General features: G+C 42.5%; 1 protein-coding gene across 1 annotated transcript in view; it reads left to right on the top strand.

Annotated features, from left to right (window-relative positions):
* The window catches only part of SPTLC2 (serine palmitoyltransferase long chain base subunit 2), a 111,895-nt gene that overhangs the window by 16,548 nt on the left and 76,521 nt on the right, over nucleotides 1-18,826 (top strand). Inside the window, exon 2 of the mRNA XM_073997960.1 lies at nucleotides 2,284-2,478. Coding sequence (XP_073854061.1) covers nucleotides 2,284-2,478 — 195 coding nt within the window. The remainder of the gene's footprint in view (nucleotides 1-2,283; nucleotides 2,479-18,826) is intronic.

Raw genomic sequence — 18,826 nt, 5'->3', positions numbered from 1 at the left:
TTCCATTAAAATTGACCAAGAAGCAAAAAGTTATCATCTATGAGATCAAAAGTAAAGTAGCTTGGTTTTTGTATATTAAAGTCCAAGTGTCCCAAAAGTTAAAACAAGGGATAATCTCACAATTTTTGGGAATGAATACTTAAGATGAAGGCGGACAGAAGAATTCATGACGGTTACTAATAGTTTTTCCCCTTGTTTTGGGTTTCACTTTCCTTTTACTTTTATATAATGCTGGACCACACTTTGTTGTTTTTTTTTTGTTTGTTTGTTTGTTTTTTGAGACAGGGTCTCACTCTGTCACTCAGGCTGCAGGGAAGTGGCACGATCATGGCTTACTGCCGCCTCGACCTTCTGGGTTCAGGTGATCCTCCCACCTGTCTCCTGAGGAGGTGGGACTACAGGCATGTGCCACCATGTCCAACTAGTTTTGTTTTTTTTTTTTTTTTGTAGAGACAGGATTTTACCATGTGCCCAGGCTGGTCTCAAACTCCTGGGCTCAGGTGATCTGCCCACCTTGGCCTCCCAAAGTGCTAGGATTACAGGCATGCGCCAGTGCACCCAGCCTAGACCACACTTACGTAATATAACATCTTAGTTTTTTGCATGATTTACTTGTGTTATCACTACCGACAAAGGTTAATTTGAACTACGTGTTTCTACAGGGGCCTACTGCTGATAATTATTTGGAATACTATGGCTGGGTGGCTTTTGAGAATGTGTGGTAGTAAAACATTTACAAATATTTTACATTCTAAAGCTGAATTTACTTTTGAACTTTTGATCTCTTCGTCTGTAAGCTAATATAGTACTTTTCTTGGGATAGGCTTTCTCTTGTTGATTTACGTTTTTTGCTTTTTTTATTAGAACAAAAGAAATTAAGCTAGCATTTTAGGATCTATTTAAGAAAATCAAATAATGGTAAAGATCAGTATTAGGTGGTGTTCTTACACAGCCCTTCTTGCTCCCCTTCCTTTACTGTTCATCTGAAATGCATATAATTTATAAATTATTTCTATTGAAAACAAGTAGCCCAGCCGGGCTCGGTGGCTCACGCCTGTAATCCCAGTACTTTGGAAGGCCGAGGCGGGCAGATCACAAGGTCAGGAGATCGAGACCATCCTGGCCTTGATCCAAAAGAAAACAAGTAGCGTTTTCTTTGGGATCACCTCTTAGTGTTACATTTGACTATCACTTTTTTTTAATTTTTTTTTGAGATGGAGTGTTGCTCTTGTTTCCCAGGCTGGAGTGCGATGGCGTGATCTCGGCTCATCGAGATCTCTCCGTCTCTCAGGTTCAAGCAATTCTCCTGCCTCAGCCTCCTGAATAGCTGAGATTACAGGCATGCGCCACCACACCCGCCTAGTTTAGTATTTTTAGTAGAGATGGGGTTTCTCCATGTTGGTCAGGCTGATCTTGAACTCCCAACCTCAGGTGATCCTCCCGCCTTGGCCTCCCAAAGTACTGGGATTATAGGTGTGAGCCACTGTGCCTGGCCTAAAATTCTTTTTTTTTTCCTTGTTTCCAGTGAGGTTGGAACTTAGAAAATTCTTTTTTTTTTTTTTTTTTTGACGTGGAGTCTTGCTTTGTCGCCCATGCAGGAGTGTAGTGGTATGATCTTGGCCTATTGCAACCTCCACCTCCCAAGTTCAAGCAACTCTCCTGCCTCAGTCTCCCAAGTAGCTGGGATTACAGGTGTGTGCCACCAATCCTGGCTAATATTTGTATTTTCAGTAGAGACAGGGTTTCACCATGTTGGCCAGGTTGGTCTTGAACTCCTGACCTCAAGTGATCTGCCTGCCTCAGCCTCCCAAAGTCCTGGGATTACAGGTGTGAGCCGCTGTGCCCGGTGGAACTTAGAAAATTCTTAAGGTGGCCGGGCGCGGTGGCTCAAGCCTGTAATCCCAGCACTTTGGGAGGCTGAGACGGGCAGATCACGAGGTCAGGAGATCGAGACCATCCTGGGTAACACGGTGAAACCCTGTCTCTACTAAAAAATACAAAAAACTAGCCGGGCGAGGTGGCAGGCGCCTGTAGTCCCAGCAACTCGGGAGGCTGAGGCAGGAGAATGGTGTAAACCCGGGAGGCGGAGCTTGCAGTGAGCTGAGATCCGGCCACTGCACTCCAGCCTGGGCGACAGAGCGAGACTCCGTCTCAAAAAAAAAAAAAAAAAAAAGAAAAGAAAATTCTTAAGGTATAATTCAGCAAATCTCTGAGGACCTAGATTTTAGGTAGGAATGTTTTTCTTACCATGATGGAAATAAACATATTTAACCTCTCTTTTAGATCCATCATGTTACACAAAATGGAGGACTATATAAAAGACCGTTTAATGAAGCTTTTGAAGAAACACCAATGCTGGTTGCTGTGCTCACATATGTGGGATATGGCGTACTCACCCTCTTTGGATACCTTCGAGATTTCTTGAGGCATTGGAGAATTGAGAAGTGTCACCATGCAACAGAAAGAGAAGAACAAAAGGTAATTATTAGGGAGTTTTTGATTCTATAAAAGGTAAATGAAAACCTTTTATAGAAATCTTAGTATTTTTGCACAAAAGTTTTTTCTTGGAAATTTGGGTACACATAAAAATTAAAATATTCCAGATGTAGTTAAATGAAAACATTCTACAAAGAAAGCTGAAAACAAGGTTAAAGATATGAAAGTATTCAACATGTGTTTAATCAAGAAGAACCTAAGGAGGTAGGCAGCAGTATCCCTATTTTATGGATTAGAAATCAAAAAGTCACAAGTTAAATAATATTTCCTGAGATGCCTGGTGTCAGAGCTGCTGTGTGGACAGAGGACTGTGAAGTGAAAAAGCCATGCTCTTTCTATTCGTACCCCTGTGCTGAATCCCAAGTTGTGTTTACAATTTTCTGAAAAGGTTGTATGATTTGGAATTAATAATGTGTTTTCTCATAGATAAATTATACATAGTTGGGTGATTCACACATCAACTCCTCTCCCCAGACAAACAAGCTGTAATACAGAATATGGCCAACCAATTCTATTTACAGTAAAAAACACTCTTATTTTAGGAATGGTAAACCTATGAGCATGGTTGTCTCTGGTGAAAAGGGCTTCATTCACTTCATTTTTCTCTGCATGTTCCTTTGTACCTCTGAAGGGTTTTTTGTTTTTTTAACTTGTTATTGACTTGAAGTTCACTTCTGGAGTTTTATACATTATTGTTGTGTTACTTAATCTCCATAAATAAATAAAATGAGGGTTAACGATGCTTGATTTTACTAAAAATAAAACCTCTGTGTTGTTGGCATGTCCCCCATGGCAAAAGGTTGTCTTTTAGCCCAGGGGAATGTACCGGATTAGAGAAGGACTTAAGACATTATAGTTTTTTTGTGGTCCCTGTGTGTCTGAGGAAAAGAGGCAGGTGTGGGGTGAGCACAGTCACCGCTGAGACGAGCCAGTGAACATTGATTGTAGAAGAAACAGTTATTCAGGTAATGGATAGTGGTCATGTGGAAATGGGAAGAGTGCATCAAGAAAACATTGTCAGTTACTAGGAAGACAAAACCAGTCAGGAGATATATGGATTCAAAAGTAGCTCCTGGGAGAACTCAAGACTAGGCATTCTTCCTTTCATCTCAACCATCTTGTACTCCATCTGAGCCCCAGCACAAGTTGGCCATCCTACTCATTGCCCTGCAAGTTAATTTACAAACAAGGTAAATAAGTTTTTTGAATACCTAATGCAGGCAAAGCCCTGCATTCAGAAATTGGTCCAGTGGCCCTAACTAATTTTTATCTTTTAAAACCCAAACACATTTTTAACATTTTAAATTTTATTTTAATATTGTTATTTTTTAGACAAGAGTCTTGCTCTGTCGCCCAGGCTGGAGTATAGTGGTGTGATCTTGGCTCACTGCACCCTCTGCCTCCTGGGTCCAAGCAATTCTTATGCCTCAGCCTCCCAAGTAGCGGGAATTACAGGCATGTGCTACCACTCCCCAGATAATTTTTGTATTTTTGGTAGAAACGGGGTTTCACCATGTTGGCCAGGCTGGTCTCGAACTCCTGACCTCAAACGATCCACCCGCCTCGGCCTCCCAAAGTGCTGAGATTACAGATGGGAGCCACTGTTCCCAGCCCACATTTTTAACACTTTTTGATCCCCCTTCTACCCCTGAGCTTGTCCACCCAGAGTGCATCTACAGTACGTTGATTTTGTATAGCCCTCAGTGACAGCTTACCATACCCTTCCTAGGTTGTGTAGTATTACAGTTACTTGTTCACAGGCCTATATCCTCCTACTAGATTGAGTTGATGGCAGTTACGACCGATGGTAGCTGAAGTTTTATTTATATATTCAAACTAAAAACTCCATCTGCAAGGACCTCTCCTAGTGTAGATGCATAGTCGAAACTTAATAATTGACATGTATAGCTAGCTGGTGGTGAGGCAAGTGCTGATTGTGGTGCAGACAGCACATTCCTGGATGAGGGGATAGGCAAAGGCATGAAGAATGTTTGGGAGAATCTAGAATGCAGATAGAAGAGAAATTGTGTTTTGAAAATCAAAGTAAGAAGTTTGGTAGGCAATGAGGAGTAGTTTTTTTGTGTTTTGTTTTTAAATGGAGACAGCTCTCGCCATGTTGCCCAGGCTGGTCTCAAACTCCTGTACTCAAGGGATCCTCCTGCCTTGGCCTCCCGAAGTGTTGGGATTACAGGAGTGAGCCACCATGACCCCAAGGGCAATTTTTGATCAGGGGATTGTCCATAGAGCTTGCACAGCTGGTGCTCAAAGTGTGATGAATGAATGAAACCAACAAGATGCATCTGAATTACTTTGTCTGTGAGTACATTATCTTTGGAACTTGTTTCATGTTTACAGAAAGTAAATTGGTGGTTTAAGTGTTGGGAGCTGCCTGTGTATCCTTTGTGTGAAAGAATTAGAACGCACAGATTTCATTCTTAAGTAGTTTCTAATTTTGTTGAGGAAACAAACATTTTAAAGTTATGGGCCTTTGCAAAACCATTATACAAGTAAATAATGCTTAGATTATATGAAGATATAGAACAAAAAAATATCTGAGTAGCATAGGGTTAATCAGGAAACAGTTCTTGGAGGAAGTAATACAAGGAAATGTGGGGGTGCTGAGGAGAGCATTTGCCTCTGCAGGTTATGGAGAGGATTGTATTAAATTATTCAAATTCATTTCAATAGAATATTCCCAGTAGATAACATTAGCAGTTAAAACAGCCAGCTTCTGCCATTTTCTTACAAAAATTCAGCTCGTAGAGGGAAAGGGAATGTCATTCCTTTCCTGTGACAGATCATGTTTGTTTTCTAATGCTGGATTAGGTATGGCGAAGGAGGGAGGCAAATTAAGTGTTAAACTGGAAAGAGGTGAGGGAAAGTGGTTGCTTGGGATCATAAAATGCAAATATAATGTTGCTACTTCCTCATTTCACCGAGAGAGTGGTATCCATAACCACATCCTGGTTTTCTTCCTCATTTCATTCTAAAAGAGAGCCCAGTTTAACTATGTTAATTCTTTGTTGCAGGGAAATACCGTATGTTGCTTTGAATACAACTAAATCACATGGTCATACCAATAAAGATGAGTTACCATGAGTCTGTTCTATTTTATATAAATTGCATACAATTCTTGGAATTTTTTACCCCTTAATCCTCTGTTATTCGTGGTGTTTTGGATGAGAATGTTGTTTTTCTCAGTCTATGGTTTATTTCTTTGTGATGTGAGGTGAAGCTAGTAGTTCAGAAACATGTACGTGACAGATAACAGCAAAAGCTTGAATTAATAAAAATGTTCCAGGCTGAGGTAGGAGGATCACTCAGGGCCAGGAGTTTGAGACCAGCTGACATAACATAATGAAACATCTCTACAAAATGAAAAAACTTAATTCAGAAAAAAAATTCTAATATTTAGATAGGAAATTGCTAGGAATGTAAGGAGTAAATTATGGTAAGTAGTTACCACACACTTACTACATTTTAAACTAACATTTTGCCTCCACAGCTTGTTCATGATCAGATACTTAAAAATGGGAGGACCAAATACCATGCTCTCACTTATTTTTTTATATTTATATATATGTATGTATATATTATATATGTATATATGTTATATATGTGTGTATATATTATATATATATATATATTTTTTTTTTTTGAGATGGAATCTCACTCTGTCACCCAGGCTGGAGTACAGTGGTGTGATCTCGGCTCCCTGCAGTCTCCGCCTCCACGGTTCGAGGGATTCTCTTGCCTCAGCCTCCCAAGTAGCTGGAATTACAGGCATGCACCACCACGCCCAGCTAATTTTTTGTATTTTTAGTAGAGACGAGGTTTCACCATGTTGGCCAGCCTGGTCTCGAACTCCTGACCTCAGCCTGCCTTGGCCTCCCAAAGTGCTGGGATTACAGGAGTGAGCCACCGTGTCCAGCCTGTTCTCACTTGTAAGTGGGAGCTAAATGATGAGAACACATGGGTGCAAAGAGGAAAAACAACACTTGTGGTGGGTAGGAAGAGGGAGAGGATTAGAAAAAAGTAACCCATTGGATGCTAGGCTTAGTACCTGGGTGACTAAATAATCTGTACAACAAACCCTTGTGATGCGAGTTTACCTGTACAACCTGCACATGTACCCCTGAACCTAAAATAAAAGTTACAAAAAATAAGTAGATAAAAAATGGGAGAGATAGGATACAGGGAAGGGACATTATATGTCTATATCCCAATATGCTTATTTTCAAGATACAAAAGAAAGAAATTAATTGAAATACATTACTAGGAATTCCCAGAGGGATTTTATTCTTGACCTCCTTCAAAAAGTAGCATACAGCCGGGGCAGTGGCTCACACCTGTAATCTCAGCACTTTGGGAGGCCGAGGTGGGCAGATCACCTGAGGTCAGGAGTTCAGCCTGGCCAACGTGGTGAAACGTCATCTCTACTAAAAATACAAAAATTAACTGGGCATGGTGGAGGGCACCTGTAATCCCAGCTACTCAGGAGGCTGAGGCAGAAGAATCGCTTGAACCCACAGGGTGGAGGCTGCAGTGAGCTGATATCTTGCCACTGTACTCCAGTCTGGGCAACAGAGCAAGACTGTGTCTCCAAAAAAAAAAAAAGTACTAAGAATATTCTGGTACCTGTCATTTTAGCAGCATCCTAGTAAACTATTAATGTAGTATAATTGCTTGGTGCATTAAGCTAGGGGATGGATCATTTGGTTTGTCTTCTTTAATTCTGTGTGTGATTTTACATTTAAAAAGAACACTACTGGCCGGGCATGGCGGCTCACGCCTATAATCCCAGCACTTTGGGAGGCCGAGGCAGGCAGATCACCTGAAGTCAGGAGTTCAGACCAGCCTGACCAATATGGTGAAACCCCGTCTCTACTGAAAATACAAAAATTATCTGGGGCGTGGTGGCACATGCTTGTAATCCCTGCTACTTGGGAGGCCGAGGCACGAGAATCGCTTGAACCAGGGAGGCAGAGGTTGCAGTGAGCCGAGATTGCACCATTGCACTCCAGCCTGGGCAATGGAGCAAGACTGTCTAAAAAAACATAAGAAGAATAAAAAATAAATAAAGAGCACCACATTTGTTTTGTGTTAGTTGAGCTCAGGACAGCAGTAGTGTTTTTAAGTAATTGACATATCATAAAAGTTACCTATTTAAAGCGTACAATACGATGGTTTTTAGTATATCTACAGAGTTGTGCAGCCAGCACCACAATTTAATTTTGTAATGTTTTTCTCTTCTGAAAAAGAGAGAAACCCCCTCTCTTGAGTTTTTCTCATGAACCCATTAGCGGTCACTCCTTCCTCATCCACCCTCCCCACCCTCGGCAGCCACTAATCTACTTTCTGTCTCTATAGATTTACCTATTCTGGACATTTCATGTAAATGGACGTTTCATATAAATGGGCTCATACAGGGTATGTTCTTCTGTACCTGGCTCCTTTCACTTGGTGTAATGTGTTTGAAGTTCATGTTGTAGCGTGTATCGGTACTTCATTGCTTCCTATTGTTGAATAATATTTCATCATATGGAGCAGTCATCTCTATTTACTGTAGGGATTTCTCACTGGTACGAAACGATACTCAAACCTTTCAAAGAAGTTGTGTAGTAGGTTTACCACTGTATCCATTTGGACTAATGCCAGTGTTAGGTTTGCAAGAGTTTCCCTGTAACCTGTTTTCCCTGTTTTTCATGCCAGGAAAGTTTTTCCTTCAAATAGTCCCTGGCTAGCTCCCTCACTTGCGTTTTGTCCTCTGTTCTACCCAGGGCACCCCAGCTGATTTGCAGCATGACTCCCCCTTTCCTGCTTGCTTTTGTTTCTGTTAGTATTTGTCACTGTCTAGCATACTTTATTTATTTTTATTTTTATTTATTTTTATTTTCTTGAGACAGAGTCTTGCTCTGTTGCCCAGGCTGGAGTACAATGGCACGATCTTGGCTTACTGCAACCTCTGTCTCCCAGGTTCAAGCGATTTTCCTGCCTCAGCCTCTAGAATGGCTGGGACTACAGGCATGTGCAACCACACCTAATTTTTGTGTTTTTAGTAGAGACAGGGTTTTGCCATGTTGGCCAGGCTGGTCTTGAACTCCTGGGCTCATGTGATCTGCCCACCTCGGCCTCCCAGAGTGCTGGGATTACAGGTGTGAGCCACTGAGCCTGGACTAGCAAACTTTATATTCTATATGTTTATCTCTTCCACCAGAATACAAATTCCAAGAGGGCAAGGATTATTACCTTTTTGTTTACTACTCTATACTACAGAGTGCTTGGCACATATTAGACACTCAGTAAATGTTTAAGATAGGAGGCCAGAGGCCAGGTGTGATAGTTCACACCTGTAATTTCAAGCGCTTTGGGAGGCTGAGGTGGGACGATAGCTTGAGCGCAGGAGTTTGAGACCAACCTGAGCAATGTAACAAGACCCTGTCTCAACAAGAAAATTTGAAAACTTAGCTGGGTGTGGTGGCCCACACCCATAGTCTTAGTTACTTGGGAGACTGAGGTGGGAGGATCACTTGTACCCAGGAGTTTAAGGCTGTTGCAAGCTGTGATTGTGCCACTGCACTCCAGCCTGGGTGACAGAGACCTTGTCTTTTTTTTTTTTTTTTTTTTTGAGATGGGGTCTTGTTCCATTGTCCAGACTGGAGTGCAATGGCATGATCTCGGCTCACTGCAACCTTTGCCTCCCAGGTTCAAGTGATTCTCATGCCTCAGCCTGATGAGTAGCTGGGACTGCACGCATGCACCACCACACCCAGCTAATTTTGTGTGTGTGTGTGTGTGGAGACAGAGTCTCGCTTTGTTGCCCAGGATGGAGTGTAATGGAACGATCTTGGCTCACTGCAACCTCTGCCTCCTGGGCTCAAGTGATTCTTTTGCGTCAGTCTCCCAAGAAGCTGGGATTACAGGTGTCCGCCATCACTAATTTTTGTATTTTTAGTAGAGACGGGGTTTCACCATGTTGGCCAGGCTGGTCTTGAACTCTTAACCTCAGGTAATCTGCCAACCTCGGCCTCCCAAAGTGTTGGGATTACAGGCGTGAGCCACCGTGCCAGGCCATTGTCTCTTTTTTTTTTTTTGAGACGGAGTCTCGCTGTGTCGCCCAGGCTGGAGTGCAGTGGCCGGATCTCAGCTCACTGCAAGCTCTGCCTCCCGGGTTTTTACGCCATTCTCCTGCCTCAGCCTCCCGAGTAGCCGGGACTACAGGCGCCCGCCACCTCGCCCGGCTAGTTTTTTGTATTTTTTAGTAGAGACGGGGTTTCACCGTGTTAGCCAGGATGGTCTCGAACTCCTGACCTCGTGATCCGCCCGTCTCGGCCTCCCAAAGTGCTGGGATTACAGGCTTGAGCCACCGCGCCCGGCCCATTGTCTCTTAAAAAAAAAAAAAATTTTTTTAAGATATGAATGATATTGTGAGTGGTGGTAACAATAACAATGTAAAGGATTTTGAAGTATTTGTAGTTGAGGTGGGTGTGTACGTACACACATGCACATGCAAACATGCAAATGGCTGTTTTAGATGTAGGAAAAACCATTGTTTTTTATCTTGAAATCTCATTCTACACTTTCATGGACAGCACAGAAGTAGCGAGGAAGTGGCTTCCTGTTTTTAACGTTAAAAACAGGAAAGGACAGACAGTGGTATGACCAATATGAACAGTAAGGAAAGTCGTTAATTAACCATGGTTCAAGGGTTTAAAAGTTGCAGTCTGAAAACCTTTCACTGAGTATTTTACCTACGTTTCCTCATTAAGTAGAGGTAAAAACAGAATTGTTGGTTTATAAAATAAATACTTTTAGAATTTATAATGCTTTCTCTTTTCTTTTTCTTTTTCTTTTCTTTCTTTTTTTTTTTTTTGAGATAGGGTCTCACTCTGTCACCCAGGCTGGAGTGCAGTGGCACAATCTCAGCTCACTGCAGCCTCAACCTCCCTGTGCTCAGGTGATCCTCCCACCTCAGCCTCCGGAGTTGCTGGAACTACAGGCACGTACCACCATGCCCTGCTAATTTTTGTATTTTTTTGGTAGCGACTGGGTTTTGCCACGTTGCCCAGGCTGATCTTGAACTCCTGGGCTTAAGTGATCCGCTTGCCTCAGCCTCCCAAAGTGCCGGCATTATGGGCGTGAGCCACTGTGCCTGGGCCAGATTTTTTTTTTTTTTTCCTTTTCTGAGACAGGATCTTGTTCTGTTGCCCAGGGTGTTGTGCAGTGGCACAATCTCAGCTCACTTCAACCTTTGCCTCCCACGCTCCAGCGATTCTCCCACCTCAGCCTCCTGAGTAGTTGGGACTAGAGGCGCACACTACTGCAACTGGCTAATTTTTGTATTTTTTTTGTAGAGACAGGGTTTCGCCTTATTGCCCAGGTTGATATTGAACTCCTGAGCTCAAGCGAGCCACCTGCCTTGGCCTCCCAAAATCCTGGGATTGTAGGCATCCGCCACCACGCCCAGCTATAATGCATTTTAACCATGTCATGACTCCATTTTCAACACTTCCTCAGGTGGGGATTATTTGGGATTTTAAAATGCTTAATTTAAGTTTTGAAACAACTTTGTCATGTTTCAGTTATTTCTAAATCTATCTCATGAGGCTGTTTCCTTCTTTAGTAGAAAATACATTTTCCAGCTGGGTTGTGGTGGCTCATACCAATAATCCCAGCAGTTTGGGAGACAGAGGCAGGAGGATTGTTTGAGCTTAGGATTTTAGACTGGCATGGGCAACAGAGAGAGATCTTGTCTCTACAAAAAATTTAAAAATTAGCCAAGCATGGTGGTGTGCACCTGTGTGTAGTCCTGGCTACTTGAGAGGCTGAGGTGGGGAGATAGCTTGAGTCCAAGAATTTGAGGCTGCAGTGAGCTATGATCATGCCACTCCTCTCCAGCCTGGGTTACAGAGTGAGACACTATTTCTTTTTTTTTTTTTTTTTTTTGAGACGGAGTCTCGCTCTGTCGCCCAGGCTGGAGTGCAGTGGCCAGATCTCAGCTCACTGCAAGCTCCGCCTCCTGGGTTCACGCCATTCTCCTGCCTCAGCCTCCCGAGTAGCTGGGACTACGGGCGCCCGCCACCTCGCCCGGCTAGTTTTTTTTTGTATTTTTTAGTAGAGACGGGGTTTCACTGTGTTAGCCAGGATAGTCTCGATCTCCTGACCTCGTGATCCACCCGTCTCGGCCTCCCAAAGTGCTGGGATTACAGGCTTGAGCCACCGCGCCCGGCCGTGAGACACTATTTCTAACAACAGCAGCAGCAACAACAACAACAACAAAAATAAAAATGTTGCCCAAATAAAAAATTCAAAACGTTACAGATTTTTTTTTTTTTTTTGCTATCTTGTCTTTGGTATGCAATATTATGTTTATAATGAAATGTCTTGAAATCTTTCAGTAGTACTATAGTACCAGCAAACAGCATTAGTTGTTATTATTATTATTATTTGAGACAGAGTTTTGCTGTTGTCGCCCAGGCTGGAGTGCAATGACATGATCTCGGCTCACTGCAACCTCCACCTTCCGGGTTCAAGCGATTCTCCTGCCTCAGCTTTCTGAGTAGCTGGGATTACAGGTGCCCACCACCACACCCGGTTAATTTTTTGTATTTATAGTAGAGACGGGTTTCGCTATGTTGGCCAGGCTGGTGTCGAACTCCTGACCTCAGGTGATCCACCCGCCTCGGCCTCCCAAAGTGCTGGGATTACAGGCATGAGCCACCGTGTCTGGCCTTCCTTCATTTTTATAATAATGGATATTGAGGCTTTTTTCATTTTATGTCAGTGATGAATAAAACTACTATAAATGTTCTGATAGATGCATTTCCTGCATGTAAATATGCGTTTCTCCAGGGTTGGAATTATTGGGTTACAGAGTTATAGAGTATGCATGTCTTCAGTTTCACTAGATAGTGCCAAATTGTTTTCCAAAGTGATTGTACTGGTTTGTACATCTACCAGCTGTGTTTGAGAATTCTTTTTTTTTTTTTTTTGAAACAGTGTCTCACTCTGTCACCCAGGCTGGAGGAGTGCAGTGATGCAATTTCAGCTCACTGCAAGCTCCGCCTCCTGGGTTCACACCATACTCCTGCCTCAGCCTCCCGAGTAGCTGGGACTACAGGTGCCTGCCACCACGCCCAGCTAATTTTGTTTTTGTACTTTTAGTAGAGATGGGTTTCACTGTGTTAGCCAGGATGGTGTCGATCTCCTGACCTCGTGATCTGCCCGCCTCAGCCTCCCAAAGTGCTGGGATTACAGGCGTGAGCCCCCACACCCAACTGAGAATTCTTGTTCCACATCTCTTTACCAACACTCAGTATTGCCAGAATTTAACATTTTTGCCAATTCCATTGGTATATATGTACTAGTATCTCATTGTGGTTTTAATTTGCAATTCTGTATTGCCCAGTGAAGCTGAACAGCTTTTTATATGTTTAATGACCATTGGAAGTGCTGATTTCATGAAGTCCCTGTTCAAATCTTTTGTCCGTTTTTCTACTGGGTTTGTGTATTTTTCTAAGTGGTTTTTAGGAAATACTTATGTATCCTAGAAGTATTTTGCATCTGCAGTCCCTCTTTTGTGACTTGTCCTTCACTTAGCCTAATGTTTTCAAGATTCATGTGCCGTTGTAGCAAGTAACAGTACTTCATTCCCATATCACTGTATACTATTCCATTATGTGGATATACCACATTTTGTTTCCACCTTTTGGCTGTTGTGAATAGTGCTTCTATGAACATTCACACACAAGTAACTTGTTTGAGTGTCTGTTTCCAATTGGTATGTACCTAAGAATGGAATTGCTGGGTCACATGGAAAGTATATATTTACCTTTAGAAGAATTTTTTTTGGCTGGGTGAGGTGGCTCACACCTGTAATCCCAACACTTTAGGAGGCCGATGTGGGTGGATCACTTGAAGTCAGGAGTTTGAGACCAGGAGTTTTCACCAACATGGTGAAACCCTGTCTCTACTAAAAATACAAAATTTACCTGGACGTGGTGGCACATGCCTGTAATCCCAACTACTCGGGAGGCTGAGGTATGAGAATTGCTTGAACCCAGGAGGTGGATATCGCAGTGAGTCTAGATTGCACCACTGCACTCCAGCCTGGGTGACAGAGCAAGACTCCATCTCAAAAAAAAAGAAAATTTTTTATCAGGTTCTTCATTGTCAAAGTCTACATGTACCTTTGAGAAACCAACACACTTTTCCACCTTGGCTGTGCCATTTTACATGTCCACCAGCAATGTATTAACGTTTTTCTGAGTCTTATAGTTTTATATTTTACATTTAGGTCTGTGCTTCTTTTGAGTTAATTGTATAAGGTATGAAGTTTAGGTCGGGTCATTTTTTTGGCCAGTGGATGTCCAGCTGCCTTAGTGTCTTTAAAACAAGTATAGCATTTAAAAGTAATCTGTGAAGGTTTATAGTTTTGTAGATTTTAATTTTTCTCCCACTTTTTCCTTTACTTAGCAAGTTTTGAATAGAAGTAAAGCTGAAATAAATTTGTCCCTTAAAGACTGCTAGAGTTGGTTTACTTGTCCCAGTTTTTTTTCCCTGCACCGGATGCATAGGTCAAGGGTCGAACTTAAAATCATCCTGACCTTGAGAAGACGCTGAGACAGTTCTAAGCATGTTTTCCAAGCTTTTTATCCTAACATCAAAGCAGTGATTGTTTGCCTCAAATGCTCATGTTTGAGAGAAATTTTGCCTTTTGTTATGTTGAGATTAGTGCCCTAGACTCTAAAATAAGTAAAAGTTATTAAATTAGAACTGACATTGAGAATTCTTAATGGAATTAGTAGTAGCACTACCACTAATAGTGTTAGTTTGGAATAATACTAGAGTTTCAGTTTTGGCTTTGTCACTGTATTGTTATGTGACTTGGACAAATAATTTAAATTTTATTCAGTGAATCTGTAAAATACAGCTAATAAGTTATTAAACATCTGTTTCTCAACAATAATTACAATGACCGTGTTGTTGAAATCGTCAAATTTTTGGTAGAGTTACCAAAAACACTGTAGGTCATTCAGGCAAACAGGGAATTAGGCATTTATGGCTTTGTGGAGGGGCAAGAGCAGTGAGGTTAGGGCCTCCCTCTCCTAACTAGGCAGCTGCCCCAAACTAGGAAACTGCTCCTGCTGTGAGTACTCTGAGTGCTGGCATCACAACTGTCGCACTGCCAGAGGCTGGTGAATAGGCAGTGGCACATAGAATCGCGCTGGTGCCAATCCAGCACCAAGGTCTGCGGGGGCTTGTCCTCCTACGCTGGTGCAAAGCGTGGCCCCTGCCATCCAGCTCTTGTGTGTGCTTCTCACTGGTAGACACTGCATCACATCTACAACCCGACCACAAGGGTGTCCAGGAAATACAGTTTTTAGCTTTCCAGCTCCTAAGTGTGTGTGTGTGTGTCTATGTGTCTTGTAGGGGGTTTGTAATGTGTGTGTTGGTCATATGCAGAACATAGGAAAAGAATGGGAAGGACAATAGCACAGTGGTCTTGAAGTGCTTTGAACACTATCAAAGTATTTCAGATTGATTTAGTAGCATCACCAAATGAGAGGCAGTGTGGCATTGGGGTTAGGAGCACAGAGTAAAATTAGAAGGCCTGGATTATCAGTTCCTGGCTCTACCTCTGGCTGCTTTCCTAAGTGGGAAAGCCATTTAGCCTTTCTGAAAGCGTAAGAAATGATATCTTCCGGCCGGGCGCGGTGGCTCACGCCTGTAATCCCAGCACTTTGGGAGGCCGAGACGGGCGGATCACAAGGTTAGGAGATCGAGACCATCCTGGCTAACAGGGTGAAACCCCGTCTCTACCAAAAAATACAAAAAGCCAGCCGGGCGAGGTGGCGGGCGCCTGTAGTCCCAGCTACTCGGGAGGCTGAGGCAGGAGAATGGCGTGAACCCAGGAGGCGGAGCTTGCAGTGAGCTGAGATCCGGCCACTGCACTCCAGCCTGGGCGGCAGAGCGAGACTCCGTCTCAAAAAAAAAAAAAAAAAAAAAAGAAATGATATCTTCCGTAAGAATGTGCAGAGTATGTATATTTACATACTTACATATATAAGTATATAAATATAGGTGCATATAAAGCACTTGGCAAGTGCCTGTTATGTCATAAATACTCAGTAGATGGGCACTCTTGCTGCTGTTGTGATTATTCATCATCTTTATCATTATCATGTAAACGTATTTGGCTATCTGTATTGGACCAGAATGATGCTTAACAAAGGGACAGTTGTTAAAAAGTGGACTTCAGAAAGTGATAGCATCCAGCTTTGCCCCCTGTGTTCTTAATGCCTGTATAGGCACTAGAATAGGTGGTACTCATGTATATTATATTAAACAATATAGGATATTTTCTAGAAGGCTCACCTTAAATAGGCTTAACTAGTAAAGAATATTTATTGGCTTGTTATTGAGATGTCCCTAGACTACTTTTGGTGAGGTCTTCATCAGTCTCTAAGCAGCAAATCCAAGAGTTGGAATTGTTCTCTTCAGTTGAGAAGGCTCTTAAGTGAGGAGTGTTTCAAGCCCAGTGATACAGCATTTAGTCGTAAGTAGGTGTTGTTTTTCCTCCACTTACATGTGCTAGGATATGGGATTTGTGAGGATCTTCAGGAAGAATGTTTATGAGTATATCCTTAAGGCTGCTTGAACTTGACTTTATCGTTGTCACTCCCTTATCAGTTAGGTATTTGCTCCTTCTCTGGACAAACACCCTTTTATAGTACTTACTATATTGTATTTATTTGTGTGTTTCTCCACCACACTTAAGAGTTCTTAGGGAGTGTAGAGGTTGTTCTTACTCATTTTTATTCCCAGTGCCCAGTTTAGTGCCTGGAAGGTACTGCTCAGTAAATGTTTGTTCGGCGACTGAGTATTAGGTCAATGATGATGAGTAAGCCTTAACTAAAGTCACTTCACAGTGACCAAACTGAGGAGGAGGAAAAGAGTGGTGGAGATGGGGGAATGAGGGTTGGAATCGTGGGGGTATTACTCTGCGGAGAGAACTGTCTTATTCTTTAATGTATCCTGAAAGTCTAGCATACAATCCGGTATGTATCAAGTACTTAGTAAAATATATTTGAATGAATGAATGAAAAGATACCTGCGCGCCCCCTCCCCCCCCCCAGTTTAACTGTGGTCTTAGAATATTTGAAGTTAACCTGATCTTTTTGGAAATACACTCCCATTGCCTAGAACTGGAACTGCAAGTAGTGACGCCTCCCCTCCTTTTTCTCATGGCTAAGCTGCGGGGAGTTTGGTTTGCTGCCCTTCGCATCTTTTTAAAAATTATTTATTTATTTATTTATTTATTATTGAGACAGCTTTTCACTCTGTTACCCAGGTTAAAGTGCAGTGGTCCGATCTTGGCTCACTGCAACCCCAACCTCCTGAGCTCAAGTGATCCGTCCACCTCAGCCTCCTGAGTTGCTGGGCCTACAGGCACGTGCCACCACACCTGGCTAATTTTTGTATTTTTTGTAGTGACAGAATTTCGCTACATTGCCCAGGCTGATCTCAAACTCCTAGGCTCAAGCGATCCATCTGCCTTGGCCTCCCAGAGTGCTGGGATTACAGCATGAGCCGCTGCACCCAGCCATGCCCATCAGATCTTTCTGCTGAACCTACGGACTGAGATCAGAGCTACCACCCTGGAGCTTAGCTAAGGAGTAAAGGGGAGCGGAGACTTCGGCCATGAGTCCCTCTCTCCTACCATTCTATGCCACCTGCTTTTGGTCTCTAACATCCCTCATTGTGACAGCTTCTCCTCCTTTACCCTGTGCTAATGTGACTTAAATCATTTGTTAAGGAGAGATGGAAATGCGTGACCATGACAGGCACAATTCTTTGTTCAGGAAATTGGAACCCATTGCTTCCTTCCTAACCTCAGACAACTGTGCCTCTGGTTTTCTTTGTTTAGCTCAAGGCTGAGGGGTGAAGCTCTACTTCATTCGGTCCTGCAGCCTTTTCTCTATCTTGGGGTTTGATAACCCCTCTGGCATTTGGAGCAGACTCTAAGATTTTTCTGTTTTGTATAGTAAAAACAAAAAAATATTGCTTTTGTTGCTAAATAGAAATTTGTCTGTAAGGAAATATTTCTCTTAATATTGGAGTTAATACTTCGAACATTAATGTGCAGTGTTTAGAAAGGTTATAAAGAAATGAGATCAGCCACACGCCGTGGCTCACGCCCGTAATCCCAACACTTTGGGAGGCTGAGGCAGGCGGATCCTTTGAGGTCAGGAGTTCAAGACCAGCCTGACCAACATGGTGAAGCCCTGTCTCTACTAAAAAATACAAAAATTAGCCGGGTGTGGTGGTGGGCACTTGTAATCTCAGCTACTTGGGAGGCTGAGACAGGAGAATCACTTGAACCCAGGAGGCGGAGGTTGCAGTGAGCCGAGATCACACCATTGCACTCCAGCCTGGGTGACAGAGAGCGACTCTGTCTCAAAAAATAAAAATAAAAAAAAAAAAAGAGAGATGAGATAATCAGTACTGTCATTTCCTTCGTTAGAAGGATTACTACTGTTATCCTTTTTGATGTGAATGAAAAGGATTGAAGACTACTTTTTGTTTTTTTTCCTTTGGGAAATAAATGCATGGGTAATAACAGCCAAATAAAAAGTTTTAATTAGAATTGGATATCTCTATTCCTATTTTAATTCAACCAGTATACTTGTTGGAAGGCTATCAAAACAGACATACCATTTAAATGAAAAATTTCCAATTGTGATAGACATGTTATTTATGGATATTTTCTGTCCTGAGGAAAATTAACTATTAGAACCAGTTGTAAGAGAGATGGCGGCTGGGTGCGGTGGCTCACATCTGTAATCCCAGCACTTTGGGAGGCTGAGGTGGGTAGATCGCCTGAGGTCAGGAGTTTGAGAGTGTCCTGGCCAACATAGTGAAACCCCGTCTTTACTAAAAATACAAAAAATTAGCTGGGCGTGATGGCGGGCACCTATAATCCCAGCTACTCAGGAAGCTGAGGCAGGAGAATAGCTTGAATCTGGGAGGCAGAGGTTGCAGTGAGCCGAGATCCCACCATTACACTCCAGCCTGGGCAACAAGAGCGAAACTCTGCCTCAAAAAAAAAAAAAAAAAGAGAGAGAGATGGTATCAGGTACTGCAGATTCTTAGAGTAGCTTCTGACTTTGCTCAGCCTTATTTATAAGATTTATCTACTGGGAGGCTCATTTAGTAGGCGCTTGAGAGTCTGGTGTCATAGAAAGTGGTTAATTTCAGAGTTATATGTAGCCTTCTTTAGCAATGAAAATCTTTTACAGAATAAGACTTAAGCTTTTTCAATGTTTTT

Source organism: Macaca fascicularis, chromosome 7 (genome assembly GCF_037993035.2).
Source record: "Macaca fascicularis isolate 582-1 chromosome 7, T2T-MFA8v1.1".
Taxonomy (NCBI): Eukaryota; Metazoa; Chordata; class Mammalia; order Primates; family Cercopithecidae; genus Macaca; species Macaca fascicularis.
This window is presented reverse-complemented; position numbering and strand designations above follow the sequence as displayed.